This window comes from Macaca fascicularis, chromosome 7 (genome assembly GCF_037993035.2).
Source record: "Macaca fascicularis isolate 582-1 chromosome 7, T2T-MFA8v1.1".
Classification (NCBI taxonomy): Eukaryota; Metazoa; Chordata; class Mammalia; order Primates; family Cercopithecidae; genus Macaca; species Macaca fascicularis.
The window spans coordinates 172963467-172990216 of record NC_088381.1 but is presented as its reverse complement, the minus strand read 5'-3'; the positions used below and the strand labels follow the sequence as shown (position 1 = coordinate 172990216).

At 63.7% G+C, this 26750-nt stretch overlaps 1 protein-coding gene across 1 annotated transcript; it reads left to right on the top strand.

The window, feature by feature from the left end:
- Nucleotides 1-548: 548 nt before the first annotated feature.
- AKT1 (AKT serine/threonine kinase 1) lies at nt 549-26240 on the top strand. Its single transcript, XM_045397100.3, has 14 exons — nt 549-833; nt 3580-3704; nt 16005-16133; nt 18879-18990; nt 19772-19919; nt 20377-20508; nt 20581-20646; nt 21687-21755; nt 22110-22235; nt 22314-22442; nt 22593-22807; nt 23234-23321; nt 24757-24859; nt 25184-26240. Exons 2-14 carry the CDS (start codon nt 3659-3661, stop codon nt 25261-25263), a joined length of 1443 nt encoding a protein of 480 aa, XP_045253035.1. The 5' UTR covers nt 549-833; nt 3580-3658; the 3' UTR covers nt 25264-26240.
- Nucleotides 26241-26750: the final 510 nt, after the last annotated feature.

The window sequence follows — 26750 nt, the reverse complement described above, 5'->3', positions numbered from 1 at the left end:
CCAGTACCTAGGTGAATGGTTGAGTCCCCTCGGAGCCTTCCCGCTCCTTGGAGGCACACCTCCAACTGACCTCCGCACTTCCCCCAGAGGCACAAGGTCCTGGGATTGGGCCTTTTAGGACACTCTTGGCCGTCCCTCCACGCCCCCCAGAGTGGGGCAGTGCATAGGTGGGGCACGGCCTGAAAGTCAACCTAACCCACCCCCGCCCCGCGCAGTGGAGGCAGAAGTCCGGGATTCGTCCCTGACCGGTCTCGGGCCTGGTCTAGTAGGGTCAGGGCAGAGCGAGTCCAGAAGCGCCGGGTCACTTTACAGATGGGGAAACTGAGGCCAGAGAAGGCGTGGCCCCGGGACGGGCTGGCTGGTGGCCGGGCTCCGTTAGCGGCCCAGCCCAGGCCCTAGGCCGCCGGGGGCCGCCCCTCAGCCCAGCCGCGCGCTTCCCGGGCGCGCTCCGCCCTCGCCGCGGGCCCGGGCGGCCGCGCGGTGGGGACGCCCCGGGCGGCGGAGGCGGATGTGGGCGGGCGGCTCCGGGCGCGGGGCGGGCGCGGGGCGGGGAGAGGGCGGGCCGGCGGCGGCGGCAGGACCGAGCGCGGCAGGCGGCCGGCCCAGCGCAGCCAGCGCGGCCCGAAGGACGGGAGCAGGCGGCCAAGCACCGAGCGTCGGGCACCGGGCACCGAGCGGCAGCAGCACGCGAGGCCCGGCCCCGAGCAGCGCCCCTGCCCGCCGCGGCCTCCAGCCCGGCCCCGCCCAGCGCCGGCCCGCGGGGATGCGGAGCGGCGGGCGCCGGAGGCCGCGGCCCGGCTAGGCCCGCGCTCGCGCTCGGACGCGGCGGCCCGGTGAGTCCCCGCCCGCCGCGGCCGCCCGGGCCCGGATTTCCTCCCCGCGGGCCGGGCCGCTTTGTTCCCGGCCGGTCGGGCCGGGGCGCGAGCCGCGGCGCCGCCAGAATGGAGGAGCGGGAGCAGGAAGTGGCCGAGCGGGCCTGGGCGGGGAGGGCGCGGGGCGCGCGGGCCCGGCCAAGGGAGGGCGGCCCCACGCCGGGCGCCAGGGGTGCAGGCTGCCGGCCCCAGCCTCCCTCATGACCTTGGGGAGGCCGCTCCACCCGGCGAGGCCGGGGCCCGGGAGAAGGGGCGCTGCCGGGCCTGGGGCTGGGGCTTGGGGTGCCCCTGCGGGCCGTGGGGCTCCCCGGGCGTTGGGCCAGCGAGACAGCCGGCGGAGGTGCCCCGGGGTTAGGAGAAAGGCTCGCCGCGGCCGGCCTTCAAGTTTGTGGGAGGGCCCCGGAAGGAGACTTCATTTCCCACGGACAAAAAGTTGTACGTGGTGGCGGGGTACCCAGGCTAGCCACAAAGGACTGACCCTCCTGGGCCCCGGAACTGCTTCCTGTCTTGGGTGGGCCCTGGAGGTCCTGCCTGCTCGTCCCAGAGGCCGAGGCTTAGAGGGCAGCTGGGGCTTGCCCCTTAGATTGAGTATCCTGGGGCGCTAGCGAGCCTTGGTCCTGTCGGGACGGCCCCTGAGTGCTGCTGTGGTAAGCGGGGTTGGCTTGGGCCCCTGCTCTGTAGCCAGAGGCCGCCCCACATTCACTCCTGGGTCTCTTGGCCTTGCTCCAGGTGGCCACTTCTTGACTGCTTTGAGTCCCTCATCCAAGCAAAGGGCGGAGTGCATTGGTGGAGGCCCGGTTCCCTCTCCCCGGAGCTGTATAGACTTATCATACACCAGGGTTCTGGAGGCAGATGGAGGAACCCTTTCGAAACACAGAGTATTTTTTTTTTTTAAGTTGTGACTTAAATAATAACAGTAGCAAGAATATGTGCTTATGGTAAAGGCAGGTGGCAGGTACGGAGGCTGTGGGAAGTTGGGGTCCCTCCGCCTCCACAGGCAGCCCTGTACTGGCCTGGTGTATACGTTTCTGTGCAGACGTACACCACCCTGTGTGTGCACAGATGTATTTTTACACATGGCTCTGGACAGCTGTCTGACTCTGTCAGCAGCAGGCCTTGGAGGGGCGCAGGCCCTGGTGGGGGGTGGGGGGACATCCAGAGGTCTTTGAGTCCAGCCCTCTGCCTCCAGGCCACGCCCACTCTGTCGTCAGAGCCCCCTGTGCCTGAGGCGTGCGCGGCTGGGAGCCCTGCCCTCCTCAGGTCTGGCCTGCTTTCCATCCTGCTGAGTACTTGGGGCATTTCCCTCTTTGAGCAAGGTGTAGTCTTCCCTGTCCTGGCATTAGACACGAGGCAGTGGGCCTTCCTGCCATTCTAAATGTAGCTTAAGACAGTCAGTGCAAAGCACCCCTCTGTGGGTGTCCAGCCCAGGCCTCAGGAGGCCAGAAAGGTTGCCTGGCGGGAGAGCATCTTGGCTGACTGTGGAAAGACCCATGTTGGGGTCCATTCCACAGAGGTCGTCAGGTATCTCTGCCTGGCCTGGAGGTCCCAGAGAGGACCCTCCTCCCCTCAGGAAGGCCCGTCTGGAAGGGTAGCAGAGGACTGCTCACAGGAAGAGCATGCCAAGTGCTCTTTCTCGGGATGCCAGGGGTTGGTGATGTGGGAACTGGGTTTTGAGGGATGCCTAGGAGTTCATCTATCAGAGGGGAAATGAGGAAGCCATGCAGGATCAATGGATAAAGTGTGCTCAGGTGAGGGCTGGCTGGTGGGCCACTGCAGGGTAGGGGCCTGTCCAGTGCTCCCCCACTTACTTGCTGCCTCCCAACTGCTGTAATTATGGGTCTGTAACCACCCTGGACTGGGTGCTCCTCACTGACCGACTTGTCTGAACCTCTCTTTGTCTCCAGCGCCCAGCACTGGGCCTGGCAAAGCCAGAGACGCCTGGTACACGTTGGCCAAATGAATGAACCAGATTCAGACCGGCAGGGGCGCTGTGGTTTAGGAGGGGCCTGGGGTTTCTCCCAGGAGGTTTTTGGGCTCGCCCTGGAGGGCTCTGGGCTGCCGTTTGCGCCAGTGGCCTGCATCCTGGTCCAGTCTTCTTCATGTTTGAATTTCTTTGCTTTCCTAGTCTGGGGAGCAGGGAGGAGCCCTGTTCCCTGTCCCAGGATCCATGGGTAGGAACACCATGGACAGGGAGAGCAAACGGGGCCATCTGTCACCAGGGGCTTAGGGAAGGCAGAGCCAGCCTAGGTCAAATAAGTCTCAAAGGGACTGCCTGGAGGAGGCAGCCTGTCAGCTGGTGCATCAGGTTAGGCAGGCTGGGAAGGCCTTTTGGGGATGGGGATGATTTGTCCAAAGGCTCAGGGAGGTGGGAATGGGGAGGTGAGCAAGGCAGCAGCTCTCAGGGCCAGGTTGTTGAGGGGAGTGGTGGCAGGGGCTGGGGACTCAGCCTAGAATGAGGAGAGGCCCAGGTCCAGGGAACTGTGTTCAATTACATGGATTTTACACTTGGCAGCCATGAGTGTTTTGGGGGGAGGTAAGGCAGGCCGGCAGTTGGGGGTCAGAGAGCCTAGAGGGATGGCAGCCCACCTGGGAAGGCAGGTGCAGGTGGAGCCCCCAGGCACGTGCAGTGGGTCTCCGACTCACCCTGGGCGAGGAGCTTCCCTTAGCCTGGCATGGCCTCACACTCAGCTTCGTTTGTTTCTCCCAGAGGCTGTGGCCAGGCCAGCTGGGCTTGGGGAGCGCCAGCCTGAGAGGAGCGCGAGAGCATCGTGGAAGCCTCGGGCACCATGAGCGACGTGGCTATTGTGAAGGAGGGCTGGCTGCACAAACGAGGTTGGTACCCGCTGCCCGGGCTGGGCCTGGGGAGGGAGGGATGGGGGTGGCCCCAGGGTCTGTGAGTGCCTGTGCCCAGGCCTGCTGGGTGGGAGGGACTGCCTCCCCTGGGAATCCTGGGCTGGCCTAGGGTGAGTGTCCGGGGCCCCATGTCTTCCCATGGCATGGAGGGCACGGCCTCGGGGAGGCCAGGAGGATGAGGCCCCGTGCAGGGCTGGCCATCTGAATGGCTTCCTGGTGCGGGCCCTGGCAGGCGGGGGAGCTGCTGCCAGCCTCTCTCCTGGCTTTCCTGGAAGGCGGCGAGGACACTGGGCTGTTCCAGGGTCTGGCACGCTGGCGGCCCGGGGCACTGCCCAAGGGCTCCTGAGGGCAGGGCAGGGCTGCTTGGCTTGGCTTGGTGCCTGCTTCAGGCCTGAGCTTTGGGGGTGGGGGGAATCCGTAACCGCCTGGGCGCAGGGCATGTTTGCCTTGGAGCTACAGAGCTGGCTGAGCCCAGGCCCCCCAGCCCCTGAGTCCCCCTCCTCACTCATTTGGCCTTGCAGCCTATGGAGGGGGTGCTCCCCAAGAAGCCTGGCCAGGAGCTGGTGGGATGGAAGCTGGGGATATAGCCCCACCCCTTCCAACCCTGTGCAGGCCCTTCTGCCTTGCCCACCCTCCATTGCTCAGGGGGGTGCAGTGGAGGCTGCGTGGCTGTTTTGCTCCTCTGTCCTGCTGGGGTAGGCTTCCTATTCAGGTTCAGGTCCTCTGGCCGAGTCACTCTCTCCTGCCCCAGGCGGGATCTGTCTGCTCTCTCCTGACTTCTTTTTCCAGACTTGTTCCCTGCTAAGTTCTAGTGATCTCATGCCAGCAGCTCCCCACTTTACGTATACCCTTTAGCAGATGGGTTTCACATCTGGTAGTGGGGAGACCCCAGACACAGCTGGAGCAGACAGGGAGGTGTGGCAAAAGTGGGTGTCACAAGATGGGGCATTGTGGGATGTATAGGAGCTCACAGAAGAGCAGGCATGAGGAGCTGCAGGAGCCTGGGGTTGGGGTGAAGGAGTGCCCAAGATGAGATGCTGGGGGATCAGGGGTGTGGTTGGCTGTGTGTTTGGAGCATTCGAGTTGGCAGCTACCAGTGATGTCACGCGGGGTCACAAGATGAAGACAACGAGGCTGCAGAGGCCTGTAGTCCATGGGGAGCTTCTGGCACGGCTTCCCCCGAAGGCCTCCTGCCCCAGCCTGCCTTCTCCATCCCCTCCTGTGTGCTGTCCCCTACTTGTTCCCCAGGAGTCCTGCCACCTGTGCCTGGAGGTGCTCTGTTACCTCATCTCCCAGCCCTCTTTGGTGTCAGGGACCGCCCCCCCACCGCTGACCCTGGCCCGGTTCCTCTCTGTGCCACACACAGTCTGCTGCCTGGGGCCGCTGCTTCTTAATCCTTGGCAAATGTTTGTTCATTGATAGACTGTTGGATTTAGGGTTGACCCAGGAGATGTCAGGGCCTTGACTGCCCAGGGGCCCAGGCCCCGGTTACTGGGGTGCCCGTCAGCCAGCTGGGCCCAGGTGGGAGTGCTCCTCCGAGGCCAGGGTGATTTTCAGGTTGCTGCTGCTGTCGTGCCTTCGGGAGGGGCCTGGCAGGGGCGGGGCATCAGGCCCAGTGGGGTGTCCAGAGAGCTGAGTTTGAACCCTGGTTAGCCACTCCATCACCATGTCCCTTTCCAAGGGCAATTTCATTGAGCTCCTTGGGCCTCAGTTTCCCCATCTACACTAGAGAGCAGTAGTGGGAGAGAGACCTGGTGGAGTGGAGAATGGCTTATGGGGGGCCCTGAGTTGGGGTCCAGCCAGCCTCAGCAGCCTCCGGGCTCTGTCACCTGACCCCTAGCCTCAGGCCAGGAGACAGGGTCCTGTACCTCTACCCCTGGCTCTTCCTTCTCCATCCCCAGTGCAGTGGGCGCTGAGGATGGGAGGTGGCGTGGGTATGACATATGCCCTTGGCAGGCATAGCCCCTCTTGTTGCCGAGAGCAGGTGGGCGTCCACCCACACAGCTGGTCCCTGCTTGCGGAGGAAAGCCTCTTCTCCAGGGCCTGCCGCATTTCCCCACTCCCGTCCCCGGGTCCCCTGTGTGTTGCAGATGTGCTCTGCCACCCTGCTGGCTGGGACAGCCCTACCCATAGCACTGGTTGGAGGTACCAGCTGCCTCCCTGTCCCCAGCAGGGCTGTGCTGGGCTGACCCCACCCCTGCTTCACAGTGCTCAGGCCTGGCTGGGGAGGGACGCAGTGACTGTCCTCCAGGCCCGGCCGCAGCCCCTTGCAGATGCCCTGTGCCACTCCCCGCCATTCCTTGCTCCTGCAGGTTAGGGTGCTGTCCTGGAGGCTGGCCCACACCTGTCCCCTTTGCCAGGACTCCCCACGGCCATGGCCTGGGGCACTTTGGTTCTCAGCTGAACCCCCAGGTGACAGTCCCACCAAGGCTACTTGGGCTGGCCACACATCCCGTGATGGTGCCTTCAGGGGTGATGTGGTCATCGAGATGAGAGGGGATGGGTGTGCCCTGTGTGTGAGGGGCAGGGTGGCAGTGTCTGCCAGGCCAAGGCTCCTTCTCCTGCTCCTTGGGAGGTGGGCGTCGTCTCTGGGGAGTGGCCCAGCCTGCTTTCTGTTGTTCTGATTTGTGTGCTCTGGGTCAGAGGAGCTTCAGAGATAGAAGGGACCTGGCACGGGGACACAGGAGTTCTGGCTACAGGCCTGTGTGGACCTGTGGCTGGACCCAGGCAAGGCTTCTGGGTCTGCGCATCTAACAGGAAGATGGTTCCTGGAGGGTGAGCTCAGGCTGTTAAGGGCAGGAGCTAGCGAGGAGGCTGGTGGGACCTATAGGGACAGGGGGCCAGATGTCCCCTACTGTTTCGGCTGTCTCACTGGATAAGCAGCCACAGCTCAGCTCTGGCCATTGGTGACCTGGTGGGCTCAGTGTTGCTCAGATGTTTGCGTTTTCAAAGATTTGTTCTGTTGTGTGAAGTCTCCGGATTTTTGAAGGTTGACAATTTAAAAAAATCATCCCTGGGCCAGGGCGCAGGTCTGGCTGAACTCAGCTTCCAGCCTGCAGTTTTCCTTCCTTTGATAGCTCCGTGCCAGGCTTTGGCCAGAGGCTGTGTGGCTCTTTTGAGGTACTTTTCCCCAACGACTTGCTCACCTTGCCCCCTTGCGCCAGTGCTCCTGGGGCCATGCACCAGCCTGGCTACAGCCCAGCCCCATGGAGAGCTGCCCCGGTGCAGCTCCCGGCCTGGGGGCCTGTCCTTGTCCACTTGCGGTTGTCTTCCTGAGCGTCCCCCCGTCCACTTGGCCGGACCAAGTGGGTCAGTAGAGGGCCAAGGTGGGTGGCCGGGGTGCTGGGACCCAGGATGAGGGGCTCTGGGCTCTTGAGAAAGGGCTGGGCCTAGGCCAGGAGTGGGTGCCAGCCACAGGGGCACCTCCTGGACTCCCTCAGGCTGGTCACTGAGAGGGAGCCCGGGGAAGAGCCGCAGGCCTGGCTGCCTTTGGCAGGCTGTAACCCAGCAGGCCAAGGCCGAGTGGGCGTGGCTTGAGGGAAGCTGCCTGTGATGCGTGGGTCTATGCTGCAGATGCTCCTGAGTGCACATGGCGGCGTGTCCAAGCCGCGGATCTGGGTGCCTGGCCGGGCCCAGGTGACATGGGACCATGTGTCCATGCAGCTCATGGAGGGTCCAGTCTCCGGACATCTGAGTCCTTGCCGTGCCCCACCCTGGGCCCATGCTTGGCACAGACCCCCAGTCCAGGCCTCAAGGCAGCGCCCTAACCACTGCTGCTGAGTGAGCCCCAGGTGCCCCGGTGGGGAGTACGGAGGCTGCTCTCTGACCCCAAGCAGGTGCCCAGGCTGGGCCTCCTTCCCACCGCCTCTCTCCACCTTGAGGTTCTGCCACTGGCTGTCCCTGCAGGGGGCCCCGAGGCAGGGAGTGGTTCCCTGAGGGTTCCTGAGTGGTTCCACCCCAGTGTGTGACTTCGCATTGGTGAGTGACACAGACCCTCTCTGCATCCCAGCTGCTGCCCAGCCATCCAGCTGGTCCTGGGGTCTCTGTATGAGGTGGGGGACCTCAGCAGGTACAGCCCACTCCCCTTCATCTTGGAGGAGGCCTTGACTTTGCTGAGTAAACACCCATAAGAAGAGAGGTCTGTGGGGGGCTCCGAGCCCACTGCGGAGAGCAGCTGCCATGGAGGGCCCCGCTGGGCTAATTGTTTGTGTGCAAATGGAGGCTGCTCATTACCCTGCCAGGATGAGGGGCCCAGCAGGACCCTGAGGGAGGGAGCCCGCAGACTCCCTTCAGCCTGTGGGAACCTTGTGAGCTCCAGGCCAGGGCTGTTTGTGCTTCCTGGGCCTCAGTTTCCCAGGCTGTCAGGTGAGGGTCAACCCCAGCCTGCGTCTGGGGGGCTTCAGTCTGAGTCCCTCGAGCCCTGGGCTGGTTAGTGCCAAGCTCCGCCTCCCCTGGGGGAGCACTGAGGGTCCAGAACGGCCCCTGTGGGCGGGCCAGGGACAAAGATAGGGAGGCAAGTGTGCTGGCTCCTGATGGGAGGGCTGGGCAGAGAGTGGGGGTCCCGACAGCCCTGGGCCCACCCGGGTGAGGGACAGGAGGCACAGGCTGGTGGAGGTCATGGCACGGCTGTGGTGGAGGCCGCCGGCATTGGGGAGGTTCCTGTTTTGGGAGCTTGTTGAGTTCTCACTTCAAAAACAACAAAAGAGGAAGCCGAGGTGGCCTTGAGTGGGGGTGAGGGGTCACTGCTGGCCCCAGCCCTGGACCTCAACCCCACGACTGGTGGCTTCTGATGGGCAGCTCTTCTTCCCGTCTGTTTCTTGGTTGCTGGCCCTCTCTGGACAGGGATGCCCTATGGGGGCCTGGACTCCGGGAAGGGAAACTGAGGCCCAGGAGAGGGGACAGAATGTGTGTGGAATAGTTCCTGTGCTGGCGCCCAGACCCCTGCATACCTTCCGCTCTCAGGAGAGGCCTGGCTGGGTTACATCAGGCCGGGTTCCTAGAAGTCCTGCGGGAGGCTGAGCGGAGGGAACTGGCGCGGCCCCTGCTGGCGTCCCCTCTGCCTGGGCACACCCGGTCCGGCTTGGGGCCAGCACCCTGCCCTCGGGCCCTGCCATAGCTGAGCCTGGCGGCTGTGGCTCTGGGCCTGCTCCTCAGGCCGCCCTGGGTGGGCAGATGCCTGCTGCTTCTGCCTGCTTGGACCACTGTGCCCAGTCCCATTGCCTCAGGAGAAGGTTCCCCCAGCCCAACGCTGGAGCCCCGGGCAGGTTGGCAGAGGGCCCTGCGGCTCTAGGCCAGGATGGGGCTGTTGGGCGAACCCTAGGCCCCTCACTTCCCCATCCCCAGTGGGAGTTCCCTTCCCTGTCATGCCGCCTTCAGGTGCGTTTTCCTTGAACCTTAAGAAATGATAGGTTTGGATTTCAGAAACATTGGAATTGAGGGGTTTGGGAGTTCATTGTTGACTCTACCACCAATGTTGGGGGCTTTGGGGTGGGACCCTTGGGGTGCTGTGTTTGGGCTCACACACTCCCCAGGCAGTGACCGCAGACCCCACCCATACCCTGTAACCTGGCGGGCCCACCTGCCCAGGCCTTTAGCTGTTTGTCCAGCTCAGGGGTGGAGACACCCCCTGCGCAGGCCTGGCGGGGAGGCGGCTGCTCCCGGGGCCCGGAGAACGCAGAGGAGCCCTTCGGCTGGCCACGGACTGGCTGGCTTCCCCACAGACTGCGGCCGGGGCACAGCAGCCAGGTAGGGCGTGGAGATGCTGAGCTGCACAAGCTTGGTGGGGTGTGGGGGTGAGGCCACGGGGGTCAGGGCTGCAGTATCCCAGCAGGCCAGGGGATCAGAAGGAGCACCCTCCTCAGCTGGCCATGCTCTGGGGGCCCTCTTGCCCCAGGTGTGGCTCCAAGTTAGGGCAGAAACAAGAGCAGGCCGGTGGTGGGGAGGTGGGAGGCCACTGGTGGGGAGGTGGAGGCCGGTGGTGGGAGGTGAAGGCCCCTCTCTGGGAGGTGCTTCCCATGGTTGGTGTGGAGGAGGAGGTCCCTACCGCTTGGTTCCAGTTTCCCCTAGCAGTACAGGGCACTTTTTCTGGGATGTCAGGGATCGAGAGGTCAGCACTGGAGCCCTTCACCCGCCAGGGGCCCTGCCCGAGAGAGACGGGAGAAGGGAGGGGCTGTGGGCATGGCTGTGTGCCCCCGACCGAGCCCCGGAAGGAGCCTGTGCCCGTGCCCACTTCCTTTCCCGAGGGCAGTGTCTACACATGGGACACTCTGGCCAGCCCTCCCTCGCATCAGGCACTGTGTGCTGTCCCCATGCCCTGCTTCCTCCCACGCAGGGAGTGAGGGTGAGGGCCCTGGGAACCCACTGGGTGGAGGGCACCTGGCAAAGCCTGCTGCCAGTTACGGGGAGAGTGGGCGGGGGCAGAGCAGGAGGTGCCAGGGAGGGGCTACAGCCTCATCTGCAGGGGTCCTGAGTAGGCAGGGTGGGCCATGACATGGGTGGGGCTTGCTTGGGGGAGACCAAAAGTGAGGTGGGGGACAGGGACAGGGCACAGGGCCAGATCCACAGGGTCTTGGGATGTGCCCCTGCTGGGCTCTGCGATGGATGGGTGTGTGGCAGGTGGGGTGCCTTTGCCAGCCTGAGGGGTGGCTGACGGGCAGTGTCTGTGGGGGAGGACGTCCAGGCTAAGGTGTCTGTCGGGGCAGCGCCAGGAGGAGGCCCAGTACCCCACCCCAGTAGAGCCCCAGGGGAATGGAAAGCTGAGAGCCAGGCGCTGCCCTGGAGCAGCAGGAAGAGGGGCCCCAGCACCTCCAGCTGTGCCTCAGTGAGGTGGACGGGGTCATGGTGGTGCCCCCTGCCCGCACCCACGTTCCTCCCGGTGTGTGTGTCAGGCTGAGGCCTGCTCGGTGGTGGAGCAGAAGGCGGTGAAGAATTTGCAGTTTGTGTCAAGTTACAAACCCTGCTTGAGCGGCAGGACCTGGGGTCTCTGGTTGTGATCTGCGTCTCTGTGACCTTCAGGGTCACCTCCCCTAAGTCTCAGTTTCCTCAGGGAGCTGATGGGCATGATGAACCCTGCCCGCCCTGCCTGCCAGGTGGGCTTTCTGGGAGAGCAGAATGGGTCCTGGGCTGGGAGAGGCCCAGGCAGGTGGAGCGCCAGCCCTCTGCCTGGCGGGAACAGACACCTCTCCTCGTGCAGAGTGGCCGCTTGTGCCCCCTAGAAGGGCTTGTGCCGGGAGGAGCAGTGGATGTATTTCACCCACAGACCTGGGGGCTCCAGCCGAGTGGGGTCAGCTGGCCTCTGTTGTGTGGCCCCTCCCCTGCTCCCACCCCAGCCTGGTTGTTTACAGGGTTCGAGGGCTGCTGGTAAAGGGATGTGGACTCTCGGGCCCGGGCAGAGGCCTGGCAGGCAGGGAGGGTGGGTTGTGGGCCCCTCATGGGCTGCCGTCAGTGGGGCCGTCTGCTCAATGTGCTGGAGAAGGTAAATGGGCCCCCGGCAGCTGTCGGGGCGATGGATGTGTCGTCAGTGGGGACCGCGGTGGCCGCTGTCAGCTGGCGCCCGCTCCCAGGGCCTGCTGGGCTCACTTCACTGTGGAGAAGCAGCTCGGTGCCGCCTGGCACCCTGCCAGCCGCTGCCACCACCGTCTCTGCGAAGTGTTTATCCAGCAGTTTCCTGAGAACTGGGGACTTTGAGAAAATGTTCATGGAGCTGAGGACGTGGTGGCCTAGAGGGGCTGACACACCTGGTGGCTCAGGAGGACGTGTGTCAGTCCTGGGACATGGACCACCCGCCAGCTGGCCCTCAGGAGCCCACCCAGTCCTGCCCGTGGCACATGGGTCCTGGTCCCCATGTCTTCGTGGGTGCTGCCTTGGGGGCCCTGACCCACAGTGTGGCCTGGGATGCGTGTGCGAGGCGTGGAGAGGGTGTGCTGCCTGTGACTGTCCACACGGCCCTCGTGGTGGTGGTGTGGGTTGGGGGAGGCCAGGCAAGAGCAGCTTCCTCTCAGAACCCTGGTATTTGGCCCAGGAGGACTTCTGGGAAGGAACCCCCTTTCCTTGGGGGTGCTCCAGCCCCTTCCTGGGGATGAGCAGGGTTAGGGATGGAAGGTCACTCCTGCCGGGGAGCCACCAGGGACATGGGGATGCCAAAGGGACCAGGGCTGGGGGTTGTGGGGCCTCGGAGGTGCAGGAGGAGTCAGGGCAGCCTGGGCTCCGCTGTCCCTCTGGGCAGGGCACAGGCGTCTGGCCAACTGCCTACCCCCCACCAAGGGCAGCCACCTCCCATGCCTAGAGCCCTGGGCCATGGACTTGCTGGCTGGCGGGGGGGTTATGGGTTTCATCGGGCACAGGAGCCCCCCTTCCCTTGTGGCTTCACAGGACCCGGTCTTGGATAGGTGCAGTGCCACAGGGTTAAGGGTCAGGGTGGCTCTCACCAGCCCAGGGCTGGCCTTGAGAGAACCCTAGAGGATGGGACTGGAGCTGCTGCTTCCCCGCTGCCGTGGGGACCAGCCATGGGGCAGGAGGCTGGGACCGGTCCCGTGCCGTCCTCCATGCGGTCCCCACTCAGTGGTGTGGGGTACCCCATCCGGACTTGCTGACATTCCTGAAGGGGCACGGAGCCCTCTTTGCTGCTAGATCCTGAGGCCCAGGCCGGGGCTGCGCTGGGACCCTGCCTGCTCCAGGTCCCAGGTCTGAAGCATGTGCAGTGGTTGGGGACTTGGGGGTTCTCGAGCCAAGAATGGGGGTGTGAGAGTTAGGGATTGAAGAGGCCCGTTAGGGACTGGGCCTGAATGCCAGGCGGTCTCCGCTGCCCTTGGGAGTGGCTGCTGGCAGGAGATGGCTTTGGCTGTGTGTGGGTTTCTGCTCTGTGGGGTGGGGCGTGCCCTGGGCTCCCCATTTGTTTCCTGCCTGTACCCATCTGGAGTGAGGGCCTGGCGTGGCAACCTGGGGGTCTGTGCCCACTCTGTGTTTGGTGCCCTCAGCTGTGCGGGCAGGTAGGTGGGTGGAGTGGAGTGGGGTGGGGTTGGGGGTAAGTGGGGTGGGGTCGGGGGGACGCCAGCTGGCTCTACGCGTCTCCAAGTGGATTCTACTCCTTCCTCGAGTGGGGGCCATCTGAGGACCACAACAGGGTGGGGAACTCAAGAAAGGCCTGGATGACAGGTTCCAATTCCCCTGGGGACCCTCAGGACAGCGAAGGAGAAGATCCCATGTGGGCCGGTCTCTTGGTGTGGGGGGTCTGTGGGGCGGCCCTGACTGATGTGTCTGTGCTCCCACCCTCCTGAGGGACCCGGAGGAGGCAGGTGCCAGCCTGCAGGTGTCCCGTGGCCGTGAGGACAGTGATGCTGGGCCCCAGGTGGCTGTCTCCTCCACCTGCCCTGTCCTGTGTCACCGCAGTCCTGGAGCAGGGAGTAGTGGGGCCCTGGGGCATCTGTTGTTGGGGCTGGCCGCCCACCCAGCATCCTGTCTGAGCTGAACTCGTTAAGATGCAAGCCCTGGCCCCGGCCGTAGCTGGCACCACCCCAACTGATCGCCTGGCTGACCCTGTAGGCGGGAGATGAAGAAAAAGAACTGTGTGTCTCTGGACCCCTTATCCTGGTCCCTGGGGATCCTGCTTCTCCCCTGGAGGGGTCTGTGTGCTGGGCCAGGCTTCCGAACATAAAGGCCAAGTGAGGCTCCCTCACTCACACCTGTCTCCCGGGCCCGCCCTGGGCCAGCCCTGATCCCTGTCCATTCCCTGGGTCTGTGGGGCCAGGCGAGCGGAAGGCACTGAAAGCCCAGGGCCCAGTTGGGCCTCTGCCCCCCCCAGGACTCCCCAGGAGTGCTCGGGTCTGGGCACCTGCCCTCTTCCACCCCCTACGCCTGGTAAGTGCCGCCCCTGGGCTTGCCCCTCCCGCACTCCCAGATCCAGCTCCCAGAACCCCCCAGATCCAGCTCCCAGAACCTGGGGCTTAGCTTGTGGCAGCAGGGACAGGGGCAAGACTGGGGTTGGACACGGGGGCTGCGTGCACGGGGGCAGCACGGGGCCATGCTGGGCACAGTGGGGGCTGGCAGCAGTTGGTGGATCAAGATGGGTTTCAGGGGTGCCGGGCCTAGGCGCTCATCAGTCTTCCCGCTCAGTTAGCGTCCTGGGGAGTGGCAGCTGGCAGGATGGGAGGCACTCCATCAGGGGCCGACAGCTCCAGACTGGCACGCAGGCGGGTGGGCGTGAGCGGCAGGGTGGCCTAGGATGGGGGACGGGTGGAGTGGGCTGTATGCAGCCCCCGAGCCTGCTCTGCTCTCACTGAGAGCCCCTGCCTGCCTGCTGCACCTGCAGGGGTCCTGTGGCTGGGGGAGGGGACCTGGGAGGTGAGGTGGAGCTGCGTGGCACGTATGTGCGTCTCTGTGCACACTCGGGGGTGTGCGTGTGAGATCCCAGGCCAGGGACAGGAGCCGGCGCCCAAGGGTGGCCGGACCACGCCTGCCCGGCAGCCCACTGGCAGGGGCATGGAGGGCTCAGTGGAGTGGGTGGGGTCCCCTGATGAGTGCTCTTGGGCTTGGGGCAGATTCTGGGCCCTAGACCCTCCTCCCCAGATGGGCAACTGGGTGTTGGCCATCCTCCAGGGGTGTCAGGCACCTGTGAGTGGGCTGTGGCTGTCCCCTCCCCGGTCCACCCCAGACCAGACAACAGCCTCTCCCCACACTCAGGCCCTGCTGGGTGGACTGTGGCTGTCCCCTCCCCGGTCCACCCCAGACCGGACAACAGCCTGTCCCCACACTCAGGCCCTGCTGGGTGGAGTGTCCCCACCCCCACCAGCATCCCCCCAGCAGCCCTGGCTTGGGCAGAGTGAGGGCTGGTCCTGTGGAGACCACACCCCATGGTGCTGGTGGGAAGGGCATCGGGTAGCTGGGACTGGGGCAGGAGGGAGAGGTCACCTGGCCGGGGGGTGGCCATTTGTCGAGCCTTGGTGACTCACCTCTGAAAGAGCTCGCCCGTGGCTCCCTGGAAAGTAGAATGCCTTGCCCGCTGGGATGCCCACGCCCTGTGTCCTCTGAGCTCCCCTGGGGCTGCTGCCCTGCTGGGACTTCCCTGTGCACCAGGGAGGGCTGGACACGTCTGGGCTCACCATGCAGACCCAGCAGGACCAGGTGGTGGGTGGTCTGGTGATGGGACAATTGCTTGTCCCCCACATCCCTACAGGTGTCCCGGTCAGGGGCTCAGTGTGGCAGGAAAACCCAGGCCCCAGAGCTCAGGGACCCCAACCCCTTACCCTGGCCCCCACCCCAACCCCTGCCCAGTGGCCCCTCAGATGAAGCAGTTGCCTAATTAGTAAGTTCCCTGTTGTTCAAACTCCTTGCTCGGCAAAATGTAAGTGGAACATTTTTTTCCAAGTGTCAGTATGAAAAATGGTAGTTGCTGGGCTATCACCGAGGACAGCTGCTCTGATTCTGAAGTGTGAACGCCCGCGCATGGCTGATGCTGCAAAACTTGAGGGAAAACATTCCCGTGTACCTGAGTGACCCATGGGTGGAACACAGCAGGGCCGACGACGGCAGGGCCTGAGTGTGGGTCTCAGCCTGGGGACTTGACAGCCTCTGTGCCCCGGGGCCCCTGCCCAGCTGGCTGGGCCACCTCCGTGTCTGGCTTCACTGGCAGTCCCCAGGACTGTGCTCCAGGCCCCTAGACAGGGAGTGCTGTCCCACGGCAGTGGGGCAGTCCTGTCCCGCAAGCCCGGCCCTCAGTCTGAGTGATGCTGATCTCTCACTGCTGACGCCATGCTCCATCCTCTTGGTGGGTAGCAGGGGTCGGGGGGCGGCCCTGCTGGACAGCCCACACATGCCACTGTCAGCTGCTGTCGCCACCTGGCCAACCCTGGTTGATTGGGGAATGCTCTCAGCCCTGCAGCCCCTGTGGCCATAGCTGGTGCCGGAGCTGCTGCTGGTGCCTGCTGGGGACTGGCTGGTTTGGTGCTGCCTCTTCCAGGAAGGCTGTGCAGATTGGCCCAGACCTCTTCCCAGCCTCCTGTCAATGGTACTCCATCCCCTGCGTCCAGCTGGCCCAGCCCGTTTTCACACACAGATAGGGGTGGCTCTTCTGAGAGGGGCGCTGTGGTGGGGCGAGTCTGCCTTCCCACTGACCCAGGGCTGTTTCTGTCGCTTGCCCTAAGAAACAGCTCCCCCACTGCGCCTGCCCCCCGGGACTCAGGCGTCCCAGGCACATCTGTCCTGGCACACCAGTTGCTACCTGGCTGCCTGGCGAGGGTCTGACGGGTAGAGTGTGCATGGCCCTCACCACCTGCACGTCCGTAGGGGAGTACATCAAGACCTGGCGACCACGCTACTTCCTCCTCAAGAATGATGGCACTTTCATTGGCTATAAGGAGCGGCCGCAGGACGTGGACCAACGTGAGGCCCCCCTCAACAACTTCTCTGTGGCACGTAAGTGTCCCCTCAGCCTTTCGGGATTCAGATTTGGGGTTGGCTGGAGCCCTCTTTGCCCACCAGGCCCCCCGATGGGGGTGCCCTGGAGCCTCCATGTTCTGGGCCAGCAAGCAACAAGCACGGGTTGGGTGGGGGTCTCTGGGCTGAGTCCCGAGGCTGGCTGGGCAGGGGTCTCCAGGCTGAGTCCCAAAGCCGAGGCTGACTGGGTGGGGGTCTCCAGGCTGAGTCCTAAGGCTGAGGCTGGCTAGGCGGGGGTCTCTGGGCCGAGTCCCGAGGCCGAGGCTGGCTGGGCAGGGGTCTCTGAGCTGAGTCCTGAGGCTGGCTAGGCGGGGGTCTCTGGGCCGAGTCCCAATGCTGGCTGACTGTGGAGCAGTTCCCTGGTGCCCATGCTCTGGAGGCTGGAGGGTCCAGACAAGTGGTAGCAGAGCCTAGCCTCAGGGTGGACAGCTGACCCGGGGGCCCCTCCTCCAAGCGGGGCAGATAGAGCCCACCTGGGTCTCTAGCTCTGAAGCCTCCATCACTCGAGGAAGAGCTCATGCCTCTGCCCGCACAGGCGCTCGGTCCCCAAACCCCGTGGTGGAACCTTTGCTTCCCTCTGTGAGGCTGCAGGCTGGAAGCCTCCTTGCCCACGAAGGGGCGGGTGCAGAAAGGCCAGCGGGGGACCTTGGCCAGAGCATCCCACAGAGATGAGAGACGTGACACTCCCTGCTTCGCCCTGCTGTGGCTTTATTTCCTACCTGTAGCGGGGGCAGGTGCGACCCTACCCATGTTAGACGGGAACCCTGGCATGGAGACCCAGGCGCCCTGCTAGGTGGGAGGCTGGGGGCACATGGGCCTCCCAGCATGGTCCCCATTTTCTGTGTCCCTGTCCTGGAGCCCAGCTCTGCCCGTGGCAGCCAAAGGTGTGATTGAGTAGCTAAGTAGGACCCAGTTGTGGGCCATCTGTATGTGGCAGGGCTGCGTAACTTGCCCCACGCCCTCCCCAGTGTCTCCTTGGTTGGGGCTGGCGGCTTCAGGGATCAGGGAGAGGCTGGATACTCGCTGTGTGCCTGGTGGCACCTGGGACAGGGCCTTGCTGGGGACGGGTGCTGTGGGTGTGCTCGCCAGGCCGAGGCATCAGGAAGGAAGGAAGAGGGGAGCTCTCTGGGGAGGCACACGGGTGGGTACCAGCTGGGGTGGTGCCTGAGCAGCCGGCAAGGCTGGGGCCTTCAGATGAGGCCATAGGTGGGTGGTCTGGAGTGCCTGGCCAAGGAGCAGAGCTGGGCAGGGGCCAGGAGCTTTTCTCCGGGGAAGGGTTCCGGGGCAGTGGGCTCGAGACCCTGGCCCTGGGGATTGCATATTAGGGCAGATCAGACCATCCAGGAGCAAGTGGGAGGTGGGTGTGCCGGGGCTTCACACTGGTTTCCACTTCTCTGGCCTGTGTTGACACAGGCCACCCTCCCCACCAGGCTGGTCCCGAGCCCCCTCCTGGCCCCCAGGCCTGGAAGACAGCTCCCTCGCTGCCTGGCCAGGCCCCCTTGTGGTTGCCAGGGCCTCGATGCTGGAATGTCAGAGGCCCCCTACTGGCCCCTCAGCCCCCTCCTGCTTTGCACAGGCTGGGCCAGAGCCTGCCAAGGAGCCCCAGCGGCTACACACTGCACTCACTCACACCTCTCAGGGCCCCGCACGTTCCCACAGCCCTCAGGGTGTATGTGCAGTAGGAATGGCTGTGCCCCACGTATGTGTTCCCCAGGTGTGTGTGCGCTCCAGGTGTGTGTGTGCCCCAGGTGTGGCTGTGCACCAGATGTGGCTGTGCCCCAGGTGTGTGTGTGCCCCAGATGTGGCTGTGCCCCGAGTGTGGGTGTGCCCCGGGTGTGGGTGTGTTCCAGGTGTGGGTGTACCCCTGGTGTGACTGTGTGCCCCAGGTGTGGCTGTGTTCCGAGTGTGGCTGTGCCCCACATGTGGGTGTGCCCCGGGTGTGACTGTGCCCCAGATGTGGGTGTGCCCTGGGTGTGACTGTTCTGGGTGTGGCTGTGCCCCACATATGTGTGTGCCCCGGGTGTGGGTGTGCTCCAGGTGTGGGTGTGCCCCAGATGTGGGTGTGCCCTGGGTGTGGGTGTGCACCAGGTTTGGGTGTGCACCAGGTGTGGGTGTGCACCAGGTATGGTGTGCCCCAGGTGTGGCTGTGCCCCAGGTGTGGCTGTGCCCCGGGTGTGACTGTGCACCAGGTGTGGTGTGCCCCGGGTGTGGTGTGCCCCAGGTGTGGCTGTGCACCAGGTGTGGCTGTGCCCCCAGGTGTGCGTGTGCCCCCAGGTGTATTTCCCAGGTACTCAGGGTGAGATTGGGAAAATAGCAGGACATTTCTACACTAGGTGGGACAAGCTGCTTTCTGGGGTGGCCCCCTCATGCCAGCCCCTCTGTGGGATCTCCATATCCCTCATCCTCTGAGACCTGGTGCACGGTGGGGCTCAGTGACTGAAGGAAGGGGACTGTAGGAGGGGACGATGCGGGGGGGTTGACCTGACCTTGGGCCAGATGCCCTTTGGGGCTGCCTCAACCTGGAATAGAGTGTCTGAGCTGGAATGGGGGTCCTAGCCCCACTCTATGAGGCGAGAAACTGAGGCTTGGAGAGAGGAGGAGGTGGGGCTTCCTAGGACTTGTGGGTGGTATGCAAGGGGAGCTGGCTGGTGCGGTGGGGACTGTGGTGAGGGCCCTGGGAGGGGCAGGGGGATGCATGCAGACAGAGGCTCTGCTTGCCCACAGAGTGCCAGCTGATGAAGACGGAGCGGCCCCGGCCCAACACCTTCATCATCCGCTGCCTGCAGTGGACCACTGTCATCGAACGCACCTTCCACGTGGAGACTCCCGAGGAGCGGTACGTGGGCTGCGGCGGCCAGGCCGGGCACTTGGGCAGCCCTAGCGCTTAGGAGGGACATGGGGATGGCGGGTGCTGGGCGCCTCTGCCTATAGCCATCCTTACTCCCCAGTGATCCCAGGCCCTCCCCAGAGCCCGGTTTGGAAACTGGCCCAGTCCTGTGGGGTTGGGTGGGGAAACTGAGGCTGGAGATAAAAACTGTCTAGGGACCGGGCACAGTGGCTGACATCTATAATCTTGGCATTTTGGGAGGCTGAGATGGGCAGATCACTTGAGACCAGGAGTTCAAGACCGGCCTGGCCAACATGGTGAAACCCCCGCCTCTACTAAAAATATAAAACTTAGCTGGGTGTGGTGGTGCACACCTGTGATCCCAGCTACTTGGGAGGCTGAGGCACAAGAATTGCTTGAACCCAAGAGGCGGAGGCCGCAGTGAGCCGAGATTGTACCAGTGCACTCCAGCCTGGGTGATAGAGCAAGCCTGGGGGGCGGAGTCCTGCTGTGGGCCTGGGTCCTGCTGGGGGTTGGAGTTTGCCTGTGGGGACAGAGCCCTGCTGGGGGCTTGAACCCTACTTGGGGGCTAAGCCTGCGTGTCCCTCAGGTCCAGAAGGGCTTTCTGACCCTGAGTGTGTGTGGCCAGCCCAGGTCAAGGGGTGGCCTCCTCAGGGCTGTCTCTGGGGACCCCGCTTGTGAGGCTGGAGGGTGGGTGTAAGCTGTGGGGTGGAGCTCCTGACCTCATGGGGTGAGGTGCAGGGCTACAGCCTCACCTGACCTCCTGCAGGGAGGAGTGGACAACCGCCATCCAGACAGTGGCCGATGGCCTCAAGAAGCACGAGGAGGAGATGATGGACTTCCGGTCGGGCTCACCCAGCGACAACTCAGGGGCTGAAGAGATGGAGGTGTCCCTGGCCAAACCCAAGCACCGTGTGGTAAGGCCTGTCCCCCTTTCTGCCTATGCCTGGGGCTACCTTGGGCTGTGGAGAGCTGGGTGGGTCATGGGGTCCCAGCTTGGCCCAGGAGACACTCAGCACTCCACAGCATCCCCATCTAGGCCGGTTTTCCATGTGGGGCGCAGCTGCTTCCCAGGTGGGTCCTCTTCCCTATGTCAGAGAAATAGTGGGGCTGCTGAGCCCTGCCAGGCTTGGGCAGTGTTACCCCACCCTTCCCCGAACCCCACGCTCTGAGCTAGGGCTGCACCGTGTGTTCCCTGTAAGTCCGGACTCCCCGCTGAGCCCCGCAGGCCACCAGGTGTGAAGCGGTCGCCTCTCCTGGCTCCGCCTCCAAGTCTGCCAAGGGTGACTCTGGGGCCCCCATGCCACCTGACACATGCCGACCAGCTGGGCACTGTGGGCAGCGCCCCCCGCTGACCCTGGTGCCTGCCCACAGACCATGAACGAGTTTGAGTACCTGAAGCTGCTGGGCAAGGGCACTTTCGGGAAGGTGATCCTGGTGAAGGAGAAGGCAACGGGCCGCTACTATGCCATGAAGATCCTCAAGAAGGAGGTCATCGTGGCCAAGGTGGGGCCGGGGTGGTGGGGCAGGGTGGAGACGAGGATGCTGGGCGGCAGCTCACCCAGCCCTGCCTTACAGGACGAGGTGGCCCACACACTCACCGAGAACCGTGTTCTGCAGAACTCCAGGCACCCCTTCCTCACGGTGAGTGGGAGCCCAGATGGGGCTGAAGGGCTGGGGTCAGGTGGCGACTCCTGGGGCTGTCTCTAGGGAACGATGTCCTGTCTTCTTGGGCACGTGAGGACTTTACGCACTGCGGATTCTGCCGCTGGTGACAGGCCTGCCCCGGAGGGTCAGGCTGTGGAGGTGCCCGATGTGGGCTGGGGGCTGTGCTCGCCGCTCCTGTGTGCAGGCAGGTGGGGCAGGTGGCCCTGGTCGTCTTTGCACTCTGCCGAGGCTCCGGGAGGCCCCAGCTCCCCATGCCCTGCAGCCCTGCCTGCCAGGCTTCTGTTGAGGCCCGGGCTCTGTCCTGGGGAGCCCGTTGTGGGGACTCGACCCAGGAGGTATTTACTGTGAAGGGGGCCAGACTCCAGCCACGTGGTTAGTTCCAGGTCACTGTGTTTGGGGATGATTCTCCTGCAGAAGGGGCCTTTGCTTTAAAAGCACAGCCGCCTGTGGTGGAAGGCAGGAAGGTGGCTCTGCCTGGGAGGGTGCATCCTCCCTTGCCAGGGCTCTGGTGCTGGGAGCACTGCCCCCTGTTGAGGTCCCAACCCGCCCTGGAGACCTGAGCCCAGGCCACTTTGCTCACCTTTCAAACACTCCTTGGCACCTCAGGGGCTGCCAGGGCCCAGCCTGATGGTGTGGTGTGGGGGTGTGGCATGAGGCAGTGTGATGTGGGGGTGTGTGGTGTGGGACAATGTGGTGTGAGACAGTGTGATGTGGGGGTGTGTGGTGTGGGACAATGTGGTGTGAGGCAGTGTGATGTGGGGGTGTGGTGCGGGGCAGCGTGGTGTGGGGCAGCGTGGTATCGGGCAATGTGGTGTGAGGCAGCGTGGCGTGGGGCTACGGGTGGCATGGTATCGGGTGGCATGGTATCAAGCAGCATGGTATCAGGCAGCGTGGTGTCGGGCAGCATGGTGTGGGGCTACGGGTGGCATGGTATCAAGCAGCATGGTATCGGGCAGCGTGGTGTGGGGCTGCTGTCCTGCCCGTGGGGCTGCAGTTCCAGCTCCGCTTCCTTGCAGGCCCTGAAGTACTCCTTCCAGACCCACGACCGCCTCTGCTTCGTCATGGAGTACGCCAATGGGGGCGAGGTAGGGGCTGGGGCTGTGGGGGATGGGCCTCACGGCCTGTGGACCCAGCCCTGGCAGCTGGGCCACCCATAGTGGGGCTGGTCCTTCCCGGAACCTCGGCTACTCTCCACAGCACCAGACGGTGCTCCCTGCTGGGTGGGTGGTATGACGCCTGCCCAGGCAGCTGCCTGCTGTGGGGTGACTTGTTCCTGCTGAGTTAGGGCTTCTGAGACTTTCCAGGCCCCCGTGCCCTCTGGGGGCTGGTCCCTTCCCTGTGCCCAATGCCCTGAGCCCCTGCCTGAGAAACCCCAACCCTGCAGGCTGTGGGGGCGGAGGCCCCGGCCACAGCTGTGCCTCAGGTCGCGCTTCCCACAGCTCTTCTTCCACCTGTCCCGGGAGCGTGTGTTCTCTGAGGACCGGGCCCGCTTCTATGGCGCCGAGATCGTGTCAGCCCTGGACTACCTGCACTCGGAGAAGAATGTGGTGTACCGGGACCTCAAGGTGCGCCGGCGGGCACTCGGGGTGGGGGCAGGGCCCTGGGAGCCTGGCGGCACTGACCTGAGGCCACCTTTCCCCTAGCTGGAGAACCTCATGCTGGACAAGGACGGGCACATTAAGATCACAGACTTCGGGCTGTGCAAGGAGGGGATCAAGGACGGCGCCACCATGAAGACCTTCTGCGGCACACCTGAGTACCTGGCCCCCGAGGTGTGCGCCCCACCTGTGTGCATACGCGTCGCTGTGTCCCCACGTCCCGAGCACACGCAAAGCTGTGTCCTCTCTGTGCCCCAAGCACGTCACGACACCTCCCCCGGACACCCCCTGATGCCGAGTCCTGCCCATCTGCCGCCCGTGCAGGTGCTGGAGGACAATGACTACGGCCGTGCGGTGGACTGGTGGGGGCTGGGCGTGGTCATGTATGAGATGATGTGCGGCCGCCTGCCCTTCTACAACCAGGACCACGAGAAGCTTTTTGAGCTCATCCTCATGGAGGAGATCCGCTTCCCGCGCACGCTTGGTCCTGAGGCCAAGTCCTTGCTCTCAGGGCTGCTCAAGAAGGACCCCAAGCAGAGGTGAGGGCCACCCATCCCGGCTGCAGGCTCCACCTCCATCCCCTCACCCCCAGGCTGCACCTGCCCCTGTGCCAGGCGGTCCTGGCACCTCCCAGACTACACTGATAGCCAGAGCTTGATGTCCTTGGCCAGGGCTGATCCCCAAAGCCTCAGGCACAGGCAGAGTGGCTGGGTAGGGCAGGGTCAGTTGGGCCTCCATCCCCAACCCTGCAGCCCCCACACCCCCAACTCAGGAAGCCCCTGCCTGCCGTGAGCCCTGGGGTGCTTTGCTCCCCACAGCTGCTCAGGGATGCTGCACCACCGGTTGCCCTCCCTGGCCCCAGAACGTCCTGTCCGGCGGGCCCTACATCACAGGAGGAAGGGGTCTGAGCCTGGGGCCTGGGCGGGTGGCAGTACCGACACCGTGGCCTTGTTTGCTACCCGCAGGCTTGGCGGGGGCTCTGAGGACGCCAAGGAGATCATGCAGCATCGCTTCTTTGCCGGCATCGTGTGGCAGCACGTGTATGAGAAGAAGGTGCGGCTGCTTCCCGCATATCCACACTCACGCATGCACGTGGCATGCTCGCCGGATTTCCCACACACCTGCCCTCACCTCGGGAGCCTGCTGCAGTCCTGGTACAAGGAGGGCCTTGCTGCAGCAACCTCAGTGCCTGCTGCTCAGAAGCTCTGGCACTGCTGGCTTCCTCCAGGAAACTGGCCTGGTCCTCCTCATTTCCTCCTCCCCTCAGAGATGTGTCACACTCTGAGTGCCAGCCTTGGGGGTCCCTTCCCTGATGCTGTGCAGTGAAGGCTGGCTGGCGGTGGACCAGGGGTGCTGCTCCTTGCTCTCTACCAGTTCCTCCTGTTGTCTGATCTCAATCCTTTATGCTGCAAGGAGAGCCCAGCCCTACTTTCTGGCTGTGCAGGGACGGGACAGCACCTACTTTCCTGGCACATGGGGGAGTCCGCCCTGGAGGGAGGCAGCTCTGTCTACATGAGTCGCCATCCTGGGTGCTCATCTTTCAGGAGCCCTGGCCGTCACCCTGGCTGATGGGGTCTGCTGGCTAGGTTCAGAATCCTGCACTCTGAGGTGCTGGGTGCCCTGTCACCAGGTGTGCTTCTGCCCAGTTCCCAGCCTGCCCCTCCCCTGAATGCCTGTCCCAGGCCATGTGCAGCTGGTCAGGCTGGGCAGCCCTGGGACCCAGCTGGGCACCTGTCCTCCCATTTAACACAGGGTGCCCTGGCCCTGGTCCCAGTTCCTGCCCTGAGGCCTGCCACCCTCCAGCCCTGCCCTGCCCTTCAAGGGTATGGGGGGCCTGGGCAGTGCTCAGCCTCTGCCCAGCCTTGACCAGAGACCTTGCTAATTGACAATGGACAGTGCTGGTGCCCAGGCCAGACTTGGGTGGGGCAGTGCTTGAGGGGATCCTTGACTGTGGGACCTGAGGGGCTCTCTGGCAGCTCCTCACATGTGCACATTGCCTTATAGTCACCCTTGATCCTGGGTCATCGAGAGTCCTCTCTGCAGCCAGATGCCAGGAGGCTGCGATCCTGTAGTCCCTGAGCCATGGAGGCAGGGTGCGCTCATCCTGTGCACCCTGTTCCACAGTCTCCCCCTTTCCCAATTTACAAGAAGACTAATAAAAATAAGAAAACAAGAAAGAAAAAGCAAAAATAAAGTCATCACCTACTGGTAGCAGGGAGGGTCTCAGAGCTGGGCCGCACTACCTCCTGTCGCCTGCTGGGCTGCTGTGAGGGCAGCTTCGCGTCTCAGCTGATGAGGGTGTCTCCGTGTTCCTGCACCCCTCATGTCCCTCCCTCCCAGAGCTGCCTCCGTGGGGGGCTGGTGGCTTGCCGCTCTCTGACATCAGTGCTGCCTCGAGACCCCTTAGAGATCCAGGTGCTTTGAGGGTCTGGGTGTGCTGGGAGTAGGGAGCGAAGCTCGTGACTGTCCCGTCTGCCCACCTCTGCAGCTCAGCCCACCCTTCAAGCCCCAGGTCACATCGGAGACCGACACCAGGTATTTTGATGAGGAGTTCACGGCCCAGATGATCACCATCACACCACCTGACCAAGGTGAGGGGCCACTGTGCCTGCCCCCGCCCACTCCCTTTTCTCTCCACCCTCAGAGGCCTGCAGTGTTCAGCCTTTTTGGTTTCAGATGTTTTAAAATCCAAATATTTAAAAAGGTTCCCTTTGGAGAGTGCCAGTGATGAGGGTGGGAGGCAGTGCTCTGAGGGCCCAGGTCCTTGTGTCAGTCTGTGGGGTCCTGCCTCAGTTTCCTGGCGGCATGACAGCGTGCTGGCTGCGTTTTAAGAGGTTGCCTCCTTACTGGAGCTGTGGGTGGGTGGAGGTGGCAGGGAGGTGGGGCGCCCGGATCTGAGCTGTCTACACCCACAGACGACAGCATGGAGTGCGTGGACAGCGAGCGCAGGCCCCACTTCCCCCAGTTCTCCTACTCGGCCAGCGGCACGGCCTGAGCTGGCAGTGGACTGCGCTGGACAACAGCTTGGAGGGATGGAGAGGCGGCCTCGTGCCATGATCTGTATTTAATGGTTTTTATTTCTCGGGTGCATTTGAGAGAAGCCACGCCGTCCTCCGAGCGCAGATGGAAAGACGTTTTGGTGCTGTGGGCAGCACCCTCCCCCGCAGCGGGGTAGGGAAGAAAATTGTCCTGCGGGTTTTAATTTATTTCATCCAGTTTGTTCTCCGGACGTGGCCTCAGCCCTCAGAACAATCCGATTCATGTAGGGAAATGTTAAGGACTTCTGCAGCTATGCGCAATATGGCGTTGGGGGGCCGGGCAGGTCCTGCCGCTGCGTCCCCTCTGTCAGCCAGCCGCCCTGGGCTGTCACCAGCTGTCTTTCATCTCTCTGGGGCCCTGGGCCTCAGTTCAACCTTGTGGCACCAGATGCAACCTCACTATGGCATGCTGGCCGGCACCCTCTCCTGGGGGTGGCAGGCACACGGCAGCCCCCAGCCCTAAGGCTGTGTCTCTGAGGACATCATCAGGCTGGGCCCCTGGGATGGGACCAGGGATGGGGGATGGGCCAGGGTTTACCTAGTGGGACAGAGGAGAAGGTTTAAATTTGTTATTGTGTATTATGTTGTTCAAATGCATTTGGGGGGTTTTAAAAAATCTTTGTGACAGGAAAGCCCTCCCGCTTCCCCTTCTGTGTCATGGTTCTTGGTGACTGTCCCACCGGGAGCCTCCCCCTCAGATGATCTCTCCACGGTAGCACTTGACCTTTTCGATGCTCAACCTTTCCGCTGTCGCCCCAGGCCCTCCCTGACTCGCTGTGGGGGTGGCTGTCCCTGGGCCCCTCCACGCCCTCCTGGCCAGATGCTGCCGCTGCTGCTGCACCACGGCGTTTTTTTACAACATTAAACTTTAGTATTTTTACTATTATAATACGAAACTTTCCCTCCAAATTCTTCAATAAAAGTTGCTTTTCAAGTTTTTGACTCACTTTGCTGGGTGGAGGAGTGGGTGGCCAGGGAAGGAGGGGGGCCTTGGGAGGGAGTAGGGGGTCCCAGGAGGGAACCAGCATCCTCAGAGCAGCTGGTCCTCCCCAGCTCCTGGTGGGCACCGCCACTCCAGCAGGTTTGGGGACAGGCTGTGTGGTGGGCTGAGGCAGGAGTCTGCAGGTCTGTGCCCCGGGGCAGCCTCCTGTGGAAGGTGTTCCTCCCCCATCTCCAGAGGCCTGGCCTGAGGGGAGATGGGAGGCCCTGGCTGGCCCTGCCCTATTGGGATCCACCTTTTCTTCCTTTGACCCTACCCAGCTTCACCCCAGCCTTGAAGACCATTGGACCACGTGGCCATCTGCCCCCCAGCCCCAGCTGCTGTTCCCCTAGGTAGGGCAGTAAACCAGACCCTGACCACCAGGAAGGACAGACAGGGCAGGGCCCAGAGCTGAGGCCAAGGTCATGGCCTGGGCCGCGGTGGAAGAAAGGCTGGGAGGCCTGA

Bases quoted from the DNA above. Each gene is read 5' to 3' on its own strand.
- AKT1 (XM_045397100.3), top strand. From the start codon at position 3,659: ATGAGCGACGTGGCTATTGTGAAGGAGGGCTGGCTGCACAAACGAG. The intron at 18,991-19,771 runs GTACGTGGGCTG...GACCTCCTGCAG, and splicing joins GTGGAGACTCCCGAGGAGCG to GGAGGAGTGGACAACCGCCA. The intron at 19,920-20,376 runs GTAAGGCCTGTC...GCCTGCCCACAG, and splicing joins CCAAACCCAAGCACCGTGTG to ACCATGAACGAGTTTGAGTA.